Here is a 17,223-nt window from a genome sequence, read left to right on the forward strand (position 1 = left end):
GTCAACACGTGTGTATAGTCCTGTCACTGTTGAACTCTACAGGTGGGTCTTAGGGACGATATTGACAACCACTTCTACTCGGATACTCATGATGTTGCTTGCCACTTCTATTCACCTGACAGTGAGGAGTTTCACGAGAAGGCTTAACACACGCAGAGGAACACGTTGTTCTCCATAGTTCCTTTCCCTGCAGAACATACACCCTGAACATTCTGTAGGAGGCGCTAGAGTGGCGACGGAGATCATCCTCCTTGCCTGGTTTCTAGTGATGGCAATTATCGTTCATTTCAGTGACTAGAGTCATTTCGTTCCTGTTCCCGAAAAAGATTAATTGAAATAATTTGTTCACCCTTCAGTACTTCCGGTTCCGCCCCCCTCTTGTTGTTCAATCCAATGACGAAAGATGATGACTAGGGATGGGCAATATTATCGATATCACGATATATCGCGATATTTTATTTCGCGATACTGTATCGATACTCCAGTATCAATATCGCGATTAAAAAAAAATAATAAAAAAAAGTTTTTTTTTTTTTTTTTTTTTTTTTTTGCTTTTTTAGATACAGGCTTTATGAAAAACATTCAAAGAACCTATCACAGATCTGCAGCTACTCAATATGTAGTGTATATATAAACAATATGTAGTTGTGATATATGTATATATCGCAATATATCGCAATATATCACAATATATCGCAATATATCGCAATATATCGCAATATATCGCAATATATCGCTACATCGTGATACGACCCAAGTATCGTGATGCGTATCGCAATATAATCGTATCGTGACCCAAGTATCGTGATACGTATCGTATCGTGAGATTGTTGCCAATACCCATCCCTAATGATGACTCTTCAGGCACTCAAAATGTTGCATTTTGCCACTGACTGGCTGAACCTCGCGTCAGGCTTAGGAAACTGAACGACTTGAGGAAGGATAAAAGGCTGAATCACTTCGAACAAATGGCTCGCCAGCGACCCATCACTACTGGTTTTCCTCCCACGAGCACTGCCAGTTGTGTACGTTGTAGCGCCCAGCCAAGCCTGATGCACCGTGGAGGATTCAAACCCCTGGTCTCTGCGGGTGATGGCCAGGAACTTTACCCCTGTGCCACCTGGGCACCAGATACTAACAACGACTGGGAGACCATCAAAAAGCTGTATGTAGAGACAGCCACCAAAGTCCTAGGCTACAGAAGGAGGAAGAACAAAGAATGGCTAACCCCAGACACATGGAAGAAAATAGAGGAACGGAAATAACTTAAGGCCAAAATGCTGTGCACCAAATCACCCAGGCTTCTAGAGCGGATCCAAGAAGCCTACAAGGAAAAGGACAGACAGGTGAAGAAGAGTGCCAAAAGCGACAAGAGGGCCTTTGTAGAGGATATGGCAGATAAAGCTGAGCAAGGTGCAGCAAGAGGTGAGATGGGTACAGTCTACAACATCACAAAGATGCTCAGTGACAAGTACACCAGCCAGTCAGCCTCTGTCATAGACAAGGATGGCAACATCCTCAGAACAGAGCAAGAGCAGACTGTGAGATGGGCTCAACATTTTTGCGAGGTACTCAACTGCAGAATCCTAATTGCCAGAATTTATTCCGCTGTTGAGCAGACCCTGAGAGAAGAACAGGCAGGATTCAGGAGGGAGAGGGGATGCACAGATCAGATCTTTGCTCTGAAAAACATAATTGAGCAGTGCAGAGAATAGAACACCGCACTGTACATCAACTTCATCGACTTCCGGAAAGCATTTGACAGCCTGCACCGTGACACCCTGTGGAAGATCGCAAGATCATATGGAATTCCTCCTAAAATGGTCTCACTGATGGGGTTGTTCTATCGTCTCTTCGAATGCAGTGTCCTTATTAATGGAAAACCATCCGAATGGTTCACTGTAGAGTCTGGTGTATGACAGGGGTGTATCATGTCCCCCATTCTCGTTCTGATGGCCATCGACTGGGTTATGAGGGAGACAACAGCCTACAGACCCCGGGGGCATCCAGTGGACTCAGTGTTTTTCTCAATTAGAAGACCTGGACTTTGCCGATGACCTTCATGCTCTCTACAAAACCTACCCATCTGCAGGAGAAAACTGACATTCTTAACAAGTTTGCCAAACAAACAGGCTTGAACATCAATACTGCTAAAACACAAGTGATGTGCATTAATGCCACTCCAGATGCACCAGTCACTGTGAACGGGCACACTCTCGACTATGTCGAAGAGTTCACCTACCTGCGAAGTCTTGTCAGTAAAGAAAACACAACACAAAAGGACATCGCAGCAAGACTAGGGGAGGCTCACAGTGTTTTTGTTAGGCTCCAATCCATCTGGAAGTCTAAGCAGTACACACTAAGAACTAAAATCCGACTTGTCAGTGCTGTTGTATGGATCGGAATGCTGGCGAGTCACAACAAGTGATCTGAAGAAGATCGATGCCTTCCACAATCGATGCCTCAGGAAAATCTGCCGCATCTTTTGGCCTCAGAGGATATCAAACAAAGAGCTACACAGGGTGACTAAGTGCAACAGCGTCATGTTGGAGACCAAACGCTGTCGATTACGATGGCTGGGCCATGTGTTCAGAATGCGGAAGAAATGACATTATGTTTGTTCTTTGAAATATTTTTTTTACCTCATTTTTATCCAATGAAAAGATTGAGAACCACTGCAGTAATGGATGACAGACTATACCAACATGAGAGGATGGCAATGACTAAATTGGGGGGGGGGGGGAATAACAAACCATTTACAATTCATCTCCTTCGGCCTTGACCAATGTTAGGGATGCAGGGATGCTAAATGATGTATTAGTGTTAATTGATGCCTTTGCAGGGTGTATCATGCAGCGGTCCTTTTGACTACTTTTTGTATTGTTTATTGTGACGATTTCTCAATAGGACATCAACATAACTGTTTCCCCTGCTCGTACCGACAACAGCTTGTAATTGCAATTTAATAGTCAATTAAAGCCAGGCCATCAATCAATTTCTGCTCTGGACATGGGGTTTTGATTTAATCTCAAACCAAAAAACAAACAGTTTTTATCATGTCAAATCCAATTAGCCTGCGCCGCTCCAAAATGTGTGTATTGGAGTGCTACAGATGTAGCGATCATAGAAATGTCACTTTTTAACTGCGTACACATTCAACAATGATGGTGATTTCAACAAAAGTTATTGTTTGTAAAGATTGCAATTTTTTTTTCAGGCAGAAAAAACTTGTTTAGGCAAAAATGTCTTTAATACAGTTTAAAATAAAAGGCTATTGTTTTCTCAAATGTTTGTCCTTTCACTTTTCAAATGCATTTGCAGCATTTTATAAATAGCCCGAAATGAATTATGTGCTAATGGAGGATAGAAGCACGACAAATGATGTGGGACTTCTCTGATGTGGAGAAACAGTTAGTTAGCAGAGAAATGACCTTGAAAAGACCTCCTGGGCTTTCATCTGTGTGTGATATAGTTGCTTCATTTCTGATTACTTTCATTTGAGTTTATATTTCCTCTGACAGGGTCTTAGTGGGCATCCTAAACATTCATAGAAACAGAGAGTGTCATCTGTGCCAGAGAGGGGACTTTTCTATCGACACTGTCGATGCCCATGATGCCCATATATGGATATCAGGGATCTCCATATACAGTATGGGCATAAAAGGGACAAGGACTGACAGATACACAGAGCCCGTATACAGTATGTATGGGCATATCAGTCGGATCGGCTGTGCGACGTAGGCGTGAGGGCCGCGTAGCCCAAAGTGAAAGTGGTTAAGTTTGTCTGTGGTTTTTATATTGAAAGAAAATCATTAACAAGAGCTTGTGACTAAATGATAGCTACATTGGATCCACTGGAACACAGGTTATATTTTTCTCCCCATTTCTTGAAAAGTAACCCTTTTGGACAAGATTTCCGCCCGACAGCGACGACACACAATAGAAAAACGTGCCCAAATGCCAGTGAAAATTACATATATTTTATGCCGAAATACCCCTCTATGCGTGGTGGAGGGGGTCACTATTTGAGTGGGTGGTAGAAGAACACAGCAGTGATGAAGCTGGTTTGCTAGTTATCGGCAGGGAGATAATTTGCATGGCACCTTACGTGTGTGTGAGTGATAGCCATCATCTTAGGCTACTAATTGAATCCCTCTGCCTGGCATCTGCTGTGATACCCGCTGTTGTTTGGAGATGACAGGGTGGGGAGAGCAATCCATATCTGAAGGCAGACAAAAGAGGCAGAGTAATTGATGTTTTCTGCTCTGAACCCTATCCAAACATTTCATTAGAATTTCAATTCATGGCTAAATTCACAGTGCAGATTTTTAGTGCTGGGGTTCTCAAAGTGGGGTCCTAGGGATTCAGCATTCATTGAGCAGGTTCTAAACTGACTCTTACAGCTCTGTAACTCTGACAGCATAAATGGAACCATTTGACTCCATTTGTACGCTCTCAGAGTTATGGGGGGTCCTTGAAATTGAACGATTTGAGAACCACCGTTTTAATGATAATGATAATGAATTTGTAAAGCGCTTTTCCAAACCATGTTACAAAGTGCTTTACAGAATAAGGTAAAAGAGCAGGATAATAACCATGGGAATTGAACAAGCACATAAAATCAATGGGTAAAATAATTAAAATGAGGATAACAGAGAATAAACACAATTAAAAGCTAATGACACAATGCAGCTGACACACAGGCAAAACCATGAAAAAGCCCTTAACATAAAAGCATGTTTTCAGAAGTGATTTTAAAAGAAGACTGATTTTGCTAGCTTCAGATCCTCAGGCAGGGCATTTCAAAAAGCATGGGTGCCCGGATTGCAAAAGCCTGATCGGCCCGGATAATGCGGTGAGACTTGGGTCTGCGTCTTTCCCCTTGTTTGTCTGTCAACTTTTTCGTATGAAGTGTGCTCATACGTGTGTGTATATGTGTGTGCGTGTGTTTGTGTGCCCTGCAGTCAGAAGACGGAGAGGAGGAGAACCTGATGGAGAATCCATTCTCGCTAGATCTGGAGTTTGTGTACGACTCCAGCTTCAAGAACAAGGTCAACTACAACTCCAGTGCTGTCCAGATCCCCACAGACATCTACAAAGGCTGTGAGTACTGTACTGCGTGCCGCTTATGGTCTTGGACGTTGGCGTTGGCTCATGCCAACACCCCCTGTGTTTTTTTTTACAGCATTATTTTTTAGAGGCTAGGTGTCTATGAGAGGGTCTGAGTGTGTGTGTGTGTGTGTGTGTGTGTGTGTGTGTGTGTGTGTGTGTGTGTGTGTGTGTGTGTGTGTGTGTGTGTGTGTGTGTGTGTGTGTGTGTGTGTGTGTGTGTGTGTGTGTGTTTGGGTGGGGTATCTGTGTCTGTGTTTCCGGAGGTAATCTTGCAAAAAGTTTCTATGCATTCTGCTAGTTTTTCTTACAAATGCTGTTTTATACTTTTATACTTAACATTTTAAATATTTAGCTATAATAATTTTATAATGGAAGTCAGTTGGGCTGTGATCACAATCATACAGAGATACATCATACTGTAGATATGTCATAGATGACTGATGTCAGGCTGGCCGCATGAAGTCCGAGATCCACATTGGACCTAGACTGTTCGTGTTCCCATTTGGATCCCAAGATCCACATGATTAGATATATTTTAATCTGCTCACTGAATTATCTCAAAGGTACACACGGAGAGGTGCAACTACACAAAATATTTTAAACCCTTCCACTTGATTTTGTATGTTTTGATATTGGCCATGTTGAATTTTGTGCATTTTCCACTGTCTCAGGGAAGAATGAATGACTTTGCATTCAGGAAACAGGAAAATAAAGAAACTTGTAGCGTTGATGTTGAACCTCAGGAGTATCCTAAATGGCTCATTCATACTTCATGGTACGGTTTGGACGCTCTGTGAAAATAACAGATGACATTTATTTGTGCAATGAATGCCTCTTCCTCCACATTTTTCCCAGTCACTGGCAAAATAAAACCTGTTTCTCCGCAGAGAGACACCACCCACGTCAATGTATTCCCCTGTGACGCGATGTCCGTCTTGTAATAAGCAGTGATAATTAGACAAATATTGTGCAAATGTTATTAAATTAGGCTTAATGGTCATATTATATAAGCATCCTTCTCCCTTTCATACAGAACACTAAGGTCAATTTGAGATGGACTATTGCAGGGGTTCTGAAAGTGGGTTCTGGGGACCCCCAGGCGCCCGTGACGGGGTCCTCAGCTAAATTACTTAATATAGCACCAAAGAAAGAAAAATTTAGCATCAAAGTTTAACTAGCCTCGTTCCCAGCCTTTTCTCATCTCTGAGGAGGTCTCGCCCGGCGTGAAGTTTAACCACTTCAACCCTATTTTACTACTTTGGCAATTAAAAAATTGCAGATCTACAAGCTCACAACACGTATGACGCATTGTGCGCTTGCAGATCTGCTATTTTCGATTTGACTTGACCTTTTCATCCAGCTGGGAGTATCAGCCAGCACCATTGTACAGGAGCGTGATTGTAGATGACAGAAGTTGCGGTTTGTTGTCCTTCCTGCCTGACACAATGCTGCTGACCTGCAGGCATCTCATCCAAGTCCCATCGCTGCAAAAAAAGGACAACAGAGAAACGGCCGTACCTTCCTCTGAAATTCTCTCCGTCAGACGGACGAGACATTTTCCCACAATGTGTGCTTTTGTCTCTCTCTGTTATTGTCTAGCCGTGCACCTGTCTTTATTTCACAGGCAGCGTGCCGCCAGCTGTGGTCTCCGGACCAATCTTGTCAGAGTAATGCCTCGTTTATACTTTGTTGTGCGTCGTATCGCGCGCCGAAAGAGCAGATCGACAAGCTCACAACGCGTCACACTGCGACGCGTTGTGAGCTTGTCGGTCGGCTATTTTCGGCGCTCGACACCGACACGTAACTAAGTATAAATCCCGCTTCTGACACCCTTGGTCCAGAAGGAAATGTCAGAGGCCACAGCCACCTCACAATAAAGCAATCAAGTCCTGCCCCATTGTAAATGCAAGCCATTCTGTCGCCTGTTCTGCTTCCCCCCTTTCTGAAGAATGACTTAGAGAATAAAAGGCTTCCTGATTGAGCTGGTGGAGAAACTAGAGTGGTACAGTGGGAAGATGTTGTGTGTGTGTGTGTTCTTTTTTAGCTCTGCTCTGTAGAATACTTTCACTATTGATGTTGTTCAATCAGCTCCCATTGCGTGTTCTGCTGTGCTGAAGATTGCCAAACTGCCGGGTTTTGTGCCAACTCCATTATGAATATGTGTGCCTTGCTTTTTTCTAGAGGCTGTTGATCAGCGTACACAGAGTTGTTGGCCAAACTCAAATCTTGAAGATGTCTTGTGACTGTTAGGGTTGTCAACGCATGAGGTTAATTCGAAATGGTTAACGCGTAAATAATAAAAAAATAACACAACTGATGTTAATAATGCATCGATGTGTGTTAATTGTTTTTGCGGCGCGACACCATGCAGCCACACTTTCTCCTAGTCTCGCCCTGACAGCAACACACACACACACACACACACACACACACACACACACACACACACGCGTTTGTATGGCTATACTTGTGAGGACATTGAAACTTAAAGGGATACTTCACTTTCACATAAAATAAACATTAAAAATATATATATAAAAAAAATGAAAGAAGTTATGGCAAAATAAAGGCCCCCTCACACATTAGTAGGACACTCTAATGCGTGAGGGGGCCATGAATTTTCCATTACTTTTTTCATTTATTTTTAATATATTTTTTAAATGTTTCCCCCCGCCGAAAGTGAAGTATCCCTTTAAATTGGGAAAACTCTGCGTCGCACACACACACACACCACACACACACACACACACACACACACACACACACACACACACACACACACACACACACTCAGTGCTGCTCTCAGCTCTTGTCACTCGGCTCGTCTTGTTTGCCCCACTTGAAAACAGTTTGCGGGTCTTGTCACAGTGTCAACTTACTGAAGATGATAAGTGCACAGAGCCTTCTTGAACGCTTATCATTGACAAAAATACATGAGACACTGTTCAGTGCTGTTTAAATAGGTCGCAATTGAGGCAAATTAACAAGGATATCATTCCTCGTCGGGCAAAAACCTCCATATTTCTTTTTTTTCCATAAATCAAATCAATGCCCTATTTTATACCTTGACGTATGCCAGTGTTATGCAAAAGTATGCACAATAGCAGATCAACAAGCTCACAACACATTACGGTGTGGATCGGCTATCTTGAAAAAATTTAGAAAAATGATTTAGACATGCAATGTTTCTGCCTGATGATATACACCACCAAGCCCATATTACAAAGCAGTGTCAACCAAGGCTGCTAACATTAATTTGCTGCACACATTTGCAATACCAGCATGATGTGACGATGATGATGATGATACATTAAAAACAGCCGGTAAAGTAATGATGATCACATGGTGGTTGCTCAGGAGATAGAGTGGTTGTTTGGGAACCTGATGGTTCCCGGTTGGATACCCAGCTCTTCATGGCTTCGTGTCGAAGTGTCCTTGATCAAGGTACAGAACCCCTAACTGCTCCTGATGAGGCTGGTACCTTGCACGGCTGCCTCCACTGTCGGTGTGTGAATTTGTGTAGAGGGTATCACGGGTCCACCTGAAACCGAAAACCCCAGATCCGAGTCCGGCCGGGTCCAAAGTATTGACTTGTCCCTCGGGTACGTGCGGGTCGGATCCATTACAATTGTTACTGGTCTCGGGTAAGTGCATCTTGAATGGATGGACCCCGTATGGAACCGCGAGGACCCGATCAGCTTTCAGAAGGTTGTCTTTAGCGAGGTGAAATGCAAACAAAAGCCACCAGGAAGTTGGAAGTGGAATGTCATCTGTGTTGAGCATGTTTGTGGTCATTATCGGCTGGTCATTATCGAAAGTTGTCTCAACTTAGCTCTGTCTGTGACTGAGACTTCCCTTCCGGAGGCTCCGCTGGGGTGGGGGATGTGACACTCACAGACGGCCATGGTGAAATGAGCATAAATGTGCATCAGATCCAGTACAGGTCTAGAGACCCGGTCGGACCGGGTCTAATAAATTCAAATTATCCTTGGGACCGGGTCGAGTTTATAATTTTCATCTGGTCCGTTCAGACCGGGTCCAATTATCCTGGGTCTGTTTCGGGACAGGATTTTTTTTTGGACCTGTGAATGGGTGATAGTAGTGAATGGGTGAGTGTAATGCACATTGTGAAGCACTTTGTATAAAGGATGCTGTTTCTTTACAGCATACGATCTTTGGACACCATTACAACAGTACCTTTGGGATTTCTCACTCATTTGGTAGTAGTTTGGTTCCAAATATTAACCCATTTAGACCTGAGGCCGATTCTAAACTTTATGTACTTAAATTATTTTATTCCTTCGTACAATGGTGTATCGCACTGAAAATAGACGATATACAAGCTCACAATGTGTCGCATTCCGCGACACGTTGTGAGCTTGTATATCCGCTGTTTTTGGCACGCGACCACATCATACAACAGGGTATCAGGTTCCATGTGTTCTTCTGCAGTCCCGTGGAGCCAGCGTGGGGCCTTTGGGAGTCTATTAAAGTGCTAGAGGCATGTGAGGTGTCTAATATAGGCAGATTGTTTTCCTCCAGGTCCAGAGAGGTCTGGATCCTCAGTCTGGACGTGGGTTTGGGGATCAGTGGAGTATAGCAGCAATGTGAGTGGGTCAACTGGCTGCATAACCCTGGGGGGGATATGCCAGAGAGAGGAGAGGCACAGAGAATAAAACAACCCCACATGAATGGACCTATAGAGTCCAGATTGATATGTACTGTATTTGGCTGTGGACCCCCATCTTGAATTTTATGCAAGGGTCTCCCATAAGAGAACATTTGTGTTATTCAAAATGGTTCAAGATTCAAAAATAGCCGACCTGCAAGCTCACAATGCGTCACATCGCAATGAGTTGTGAGCTTGTAGACCAGTGATTCAAGGACAACATGGTTGTGAAATTCTGTAGTGTTACGGTATGTTTGACTGCATGGACATGCACGGAGCATCCACTCACTGTGAACACCACTGTGCTCCGCGTGTGCTCCTTGAGTTTGATTATTATTGCAAACGATGTCCATTAGCACTCTGTGCAGTGGGAGCCTGCTTGCTTTGATTTTGTGCACATTGAGAATTCAGAGCATGAAGAGGCGGTCGTTTGACCAGAAAATGCTATAAATATGCAAGCGAAAGAAGATAACCGTTTTCTAGTCTCTCGAGGACGGACTGTTTGGCTCGCACGCAATTTTCAAAATGCTTCCGCCTAACAGTGTGTACATCGGGAGCATCGAAAATGCGAAGGAGCAAAAAACGGATGACCTTGTCAGCCCTCCTCTGAGACACAGAGTGAGTAGACAGAAATGGTACCATGTTATAATGAGCATTTCACTAAGAGACCACACCTCTACTTAAGTTTAACGATTTATTGAAACGTAATGAGGTGAATGTGGAAAAGGAATGAGGAACCCAAGGTAGGGCGAGACTCAGGGTGGGGGTGTAGTCTCAGGAGCTGACGGCCATGGTGATTGTGAATGGGGAGTGGCTAATGAGTGAAGGTAGGTGTGGTAGATAGGGAAGCGATTGAGAACGATTGGCCGTGATAAGCAGAGGGTGGTCTCGATTCCTAAACTTGCATTGAACACAACTTCATTAGTGAGGACCAATTATATGAAGATAGGTTGAAAATAGGTTATGTATTTTTAAAAGCAAATACTCCAATACTTTAACTCAAGTAGAAATTTGACAGAGCAACTTTCACTTGCAGTCGAATAATATTTGACCAGGAGTATCTATAATTTAACTCAAGTATTGGGTATTGAGTATTTTGTACACCACTGACCGCCAAGATATCAGAAACAACCGCAAATCTCTGGGCGCCGGGCAGATGCCATGCCGGGACAGAGTCACGTCGCGGGAGAGAGGAATTATGGGATTGGGAAAAGCGAGGGAGGAGAGACACTTTAACAATAGAAACCATTTAGAAAAAGATTTTTTTTTCTCCACGCCTTTTTTTTTATTGTGATCCTTTCGGCAAGCTAAATGAGGCAATGTATGCGTCCTGGTTTTTGATTTGTCTGTGAGGGCAGTTTATTGAGATTGAGAGTGTTCCCTGAGCCGCAGTAATGAACCATTTTATGATTCATTATCCCAACGCATGATTCCGGCTGCCAAGTCTGCAAACTTTCTAATTAGCTTAGGTCAAACATTCACACAGTTTTCCTCTAATTATCATTGCTTATTAAAGGATGGACACCGGCACAGCCTGAGTCACAGGGGAATAAAAATTGACGTGGGTGGGTGTCGCTCTGCGGCGAGAGACAGGTTTTTTTTTATTTTTGTGCCGGTGACGTTTATGGAAATGGTTTGGATGAGACAGGGATTTGCTAAATAATTGCAAAGGAAGCGCTTCTGGGCATATAATCTCTGAAATAATCACTGAGAAATAGGAAGGAACAACAGCAGAGGGGATATACAAATTGTTCCTGGGAGACATGGCGGTGTAGATTCAGTAGAATCATCTGGTAATTGGACCAGGTTTGTACTGTAAATAGGCAATAATAAGCCTTTTTGTCCTTGCACACGTAGAAGATGTGAAAAATGGTGTCAGCTTTTTTTCCTTTTCTATCATTCAGTTATGTTGTTTTCCGTTGCTGTCGGGCAGAAACCTCATATCTCCATATTTCAACGTTTTATGTTCGTCATATAGTGTTACACAAAAGTAGCTGATCTACAAGCTCACAACACAGCTCACAAAATATTTTCAATTTCTTCTTTTGTTTTTTTAAATCACAATTATTCATACACATTTTTTTTTCAAAAGAATGTCTTAAATAAAGAAAAGCATTTAAGAAATTCCATAAAAAAATAAATACATGCACTTTTGAAGTAGTGTAAATAGCAGATCTACAAGCTCAAGCTGTGAGCTTGTAGATCGGCTATTGTCACTAGTTTGGATACCGGAAAGACATGAAATTTCTCTTTTGGGTCACGAACAAAAACGTTTGGGAACCACTCCTATAAAACACCCACAACTACGTTAGCGTTTGCGTAGGAATAAGCAGCTGCAGACACGGCTCAAAAAAAAAAAGAGAAAAAAAGAGAGAGTTTAATTCAGAAAAAAAAATTGCTCAGTCATGTGTGTCCTTTCATTACATTTGAATCTTTCAATATAAAGTTAAATCCCCAACTTGCATGCAGAGCCTGTTCCTACTGGCAGACATACAGTCACTCTGTCACGTTCTCATTGTAGAAGACAGTCACTGGCAGAACTGTGGCCATTAAGAATGGAATGGTGAGAGAGTGACTAATTGTGTGTGTAGATTAAAAGAGCAGGGGAAATGAAGCTTTTGGTGTCTCACATGAAGGGATTTAAACCCACACACCCACCCACCCCTCCTGTGGAGGCTGCCGCCCATACCATGTAACTAAGTACATTTACTCAACACACTGCCCTCTCGCTGTAATCTGGTGTTTTCACTGTTTGTTTTGGTTACACCACCACACTACTCCAGTGTTTGATGACTGCTGGTATGGAGGGAAATGAAAAAAAAAACTATATTTTTGGTATGTAAACACAGGGAAAAGTTACACACTATGCCTTTAAGTACAACACAATTTTGAGGTACTTTTAGCTTGTCCATTTTTTGCAATACTTTATACTTGTACTCCAGTACTCTCAGAGGCAAATACTGTACTTTTTACTCCACCACAGTTATTTGAAAACGTACAAGTTACTGTACATTGCAGATTTAGATTAGTTTTAAAACATGCATTAACCGATTAAGAATTATACTGTATGTTATACTTTGTCTATTCAAAAATATCGCGCTGCATTGTGAGATTTTCAGTACTTACCCGTTTGGCGGTTTAAGTATATTTTGATGCTAACACTTTTGTTCTTTTGTTCTCAAGTAACATTTTGAATACAGGACTTATACTTGTATTACTATACTTCTGAGGGCCAAATGTCCCTACAAGTATTGTAGAAATAGACATTGCGAGAATAGTTTTCCTGTTTGTTTTTATGGTAAAGAAAAGTGTTAAAAATCACTTAAATGTTGATGTCTTCACAAGTGTAGTAAATTATACAAACCTGTGCTTGCGTGGGTGCGTGCGTGCGTGCGTGCGTGCGTGCGTGCGTGCGTGCGTGCGTGCGTGCGTGCGTGCGTGCGTGGGTGTGGTGTTGTGTGCAGTGGAGAGTTGAGACAGATAGACACAGGAGATGGAGGGAGTCAGGGTACTCTAATGTAAGATGAAAATGTTTCATCTGCAGGGTTTCAGCTATTTGTGAGTTAACATACTGTATCTCTGATGTCTTGTCTATGGCCTTGCTGGCTAAGATGTAGACTAGAGAGATGGGAGGGAATATTCCATTTGTACAGGTAATGCGATGAAAGGGATATTAGTGTATTTGTGATATAGCAATACCACAATATAAAAATACTCTGTTACAAGTACTGTAAAAGGTCTGTGTTCAAAATGTTACTTGAGTAAAAGTACAAAAGTATTGGCATCAAAATATACTTAAAGTACCAAAAGTAAAAGTACTAAAATGTTTCAAAATAGCAGATCAGCAAGCATGTTGTGAGCTTGTAGATCGGCTATTTTCAAATAGCCTAGGTACAAAATAGGGCTAAAGTCGATATTTTATAGTATAATAATTTATAACTGCAAAGTAACTTGTAAATTAAAGTTTTCAAATAATTGTAGTGGAGTAAATGTACAATATTTGCCCCTGAAGATTCAGTGGAGTAGAAGTATTTTAATTAGAAATACTCCAGTAAATTAAAAAATACCTGAAATTGTAGTACAGTATTGAGTAAATGTACTTAGTTACTTTACACCATTGATATTCTGAGACTAAACTAGAAAAACAAGCTATGGGACTACTTTGTGCACCAGTGGTTCTCACTAATTTCAAGGTCCCCCAATAACCAATTGGACCAATTGGAACCCCTCCACTTTGAGAACCACTGACTTGTGGCATGGGATTTCCATAATCTTGATGTCCTTAATTCTATTCTCCTTTTGTTTACATATTTCCAACTTGTCTGTAATAAAACAGTTTTGGGTCTTGAGATTTATTTGAGCTAAGTGGACAAAAAAGCCTACATTCAAGGTCAAAGTAGGGGTGTTCAAGTTTAACCACATGAACCCTAGTGCCCATATTCTGGGCATGTCATAATAGGTGAACATGTGGTGAAAATAGGCAAACATTGGGCTAAAATAGCTAAACTACACATTGCGTTGTGTTGGGACACATTGTGATCGGCATTTTTTGGCGAAGAGATTTGGTGTAGAGGGGAAAAAAGGAGGGGGTCATGGATAGATCCCTGGGGGACCCCATGACATACATACAGTAGGGTTTTAGTGGTTAATTCATATAGTTGTATAACATATTTGAGCAAACATATCATAGCTGTTTTCCAATACAGAGGCACGCATGGAAAGTTTCCTTTGGTAACGAGTCACGACAAAAGACATTCTGCAATGTGCTGACAATTCACCCTGATGTGAAACTTGTTATAAAATCCTGTCGTGTGTGTGTGTGTGTGTGTGTGTGTGTGTGTGTGTGTGTGTGTGTGCGTGTGCGTGCACATGCAGCCTGCACTCTTGTCACCCACCCCAGGTGTTTTTAAAGGCTTTGGTGACACTTGTCAGCCAAGTCACGCTTTTTTCCGGGGATCAACTCAGTCCCCCTCAACATCAAGTCAGATTGAGGAGTTTGTGTGTGAGAGAGAGAGAGAGAGAGAGAGAGAGGAAGCGAAAGTGATTTCTAAAAAATAATTAAATAAACGGGTGAAAGAGGAAGTGTGAGGAAAGTATGGGATGAAGGAAAAGGGGATTTAAAGTCATTTTTTGAGCCCCAAGAGAGAGCAGAAAGAGAGACAGGGATGAGCACAGTGGGCTGTATTTCGTTGCTGTCGGGTGGAAATCTTGTAAATCCAAAACCGTTCTTTTATTATTATTATTTTTAAAACATTTTAAAATAGTGACGCGTCACGTTGTGAGCTTGTAGATTGGCTATTTTCTCTACTTTTGTGCAACACTCTTGTGTGATAAAGTAGGGCATTAATTTACGAAAAAAAGAAAAACATAAAAAGTTGAAATTGAGATAGGAGGTTTCTAACCGATGGCAACAACTTATGAGACACTCTCTCTGTCAGCCCCTCTCTTTCCTGCCCCTCACCCAGTGGGGGACAAAGTACTCAACCCCAGTACTCGAGTCAAAGTATAGATACTCCTGGTCAAAATATTACTCAATTACAAGTGAAAGTTGCTCAGTCAAATTTGTACTTGAGAAAAAAAATGTATTCAAACTTACGTATTCAAAATTACAAATTGAAAGTGCATTGTCTTTTTGGAATACAGTGCATTGCTGTATGGAAATGTAGACCTTTTCCAAAAACATATATTTTTTAATCAATAATAGTTCAAATAATATATCTATAAGTTCACAACATGTGTACATTATGAGCTTATACTGTAGATCTGTCATTCCCACTGCGTTTGAATTAGGGCTTAAGTGGTTATTTCATAATGTACTTTTTCCTAGAAATGCTGTGGAGTGAAAGTATCCAAAAATACGAATACTCAAGTAAAGTACAGATACTGAAAAAAATTACTTTAAGTACAGTACTCAAATAAATGTGCTTCGTTCCTGTCCACCACTGCCCTCACATATCCACCTTTACTGTTTATGCATCTTATCCAGCCACCCTGCACCCATTCACACTCACTGTGTATGTCCCTCACCCATTCACACTCACTGTTTATGTCCCTCACCCATTGACACTCACTGTTTATGTCCCTCACCCATTCACACTCATGGCCCTATTTTCGCCGGTGCCTTACCCATTATCCATTATCCCTAAACTTCTTTGCCATTTTTTACTATTTTTAAAAACATCTTCAAATAGTTCAGATATCTAAAAGCTCACAACGTGTCGATGTAGAAAAATGTAAAAATAGTAAAAAATGGCAAAGAAGTTTAGGGATAATGGGTAAGGCACCGGTGAAAATAAGGCCCTCACTGTTTATGTGCCTCACCCATGCACACTCACTTATGTCCCTCACCCGTCCACCCTCACTGTATGTGACCCTCACCCATCCACCCTCCCTGTGTGCGCCCAGTGGAGGGGCACTATCTCTCACCTGCACACTAATTAGAACATTAAGCTCGGCACACTCCTCTTCACTCACCACCAAGCTTACACATTTTATTTACTGCACTATTTTAATTACAAAACATCTTTGGAGGAAATATCCCGCCTCTGCAGGGATGTGATTCCCCCTCGTCAGAGTGTGATACTGCTTATACAGTAGCAGAAAGTCCTTACTGACATTTTGATCCTGATGTACCTCCATGTTGTACATTTACAATTAATACAATTAATAAATAACGGATTTACAAAATTAACTTGTCTGTTAAGTCAGTGGTTCTCAAACTTTTTTATGTCACAGACCCTCAAATTAATATGAATTTGCCTGCAGACCCCCATCTGAAAATATTTTGTGCCAGGGACCCCCATACAAGATTTGTGTTGTAAAAATGTTCCAAATTTTCCAAAAAATACTTTTCGAAAATAGGAGAGTTTTGCTGTGGATCCCCTGGAACCCCCTCAAGGACCCTTCGGGGTCCCCGTACCACACTTAGAGAACCACTGTGTTAAGGGATATAAATATTCCCCGCAACATTAAAATAAGCAAGTAGGCATTTTATATTTCTTTTTTTTTCAGCCACAGAAACATTTCTTCTCCCCTGGGAGGTTTTTAGAGCAGACTTTATTTGAGCGAGTCTTTGTGAGACTGGAAGTTGCTGCTGCTGGTTCTACAGCTGAGGGATGAATGGCTTAAGGTCTCTTTAAAAGTCATCCACAGAACAAGAGAGAGGGAGAGAGAGAGAGAGAGAGAGAGAGAGAGAGATGGGAATAAAAAGGGAGAGAGAGAGATGGAGAGAGGGGTGAGGAAAAGAGGAAAACAGGACCACTATGGAGATACACGTTTTCTGCCCGACAGTGACGCAGACAACTTGTATCTCCATAGTTTATCTTTTTATGTTTGTTCACAAATGCCCTATTTTATCCACTCTACTTTGTCACGCAAAAGTAGCAAACCTGACCTACAAGCTCACAACACAGCTTGAGGCCTAAAATAGGGACGTCAGGTTGA

At 41.9% G+C, this 17,223-nt stretch overlaps 1 protein-coding gene across 2 annotated transcripts in view; it reads left to right on the top strand.

Moving 5' to 3' along the window:
- Positions 1-17,223, top strand: part of cacna2d2a (calcium channel, voltage-dependent, alpha 2/delta subunit 2a) — a 291,322-nt gene that overhangs the window by 173,189 nt on the left and 100,910 nt on the right. For both annotated transcript variants that reach the window (XM_080424714.1, XM_080424715.1), the window contains exon 6: positions 4,965-5,103. In XM_080424714.1, coding sequence (XP_080280840.1) covers positions 4,965-5,103 — 139 coding nt within the window. The remainder of the gene's footprint in view (positions 1-4,964; positions 5,104-17,223) is intronic.

This window comes from Gymnoscopelus braueri (assembly GCF_963280865.1).
Source record: "Gymnoscopelus braueri genome assembly, chromosome: 3".
Taxonomy (NCBI): Eukaryota; Metazoa; Chordata; class Actinopteri; order Myctophiformes; family Myctophidae; genus Gymnoscopelus; species Gymnoscopelus braueri.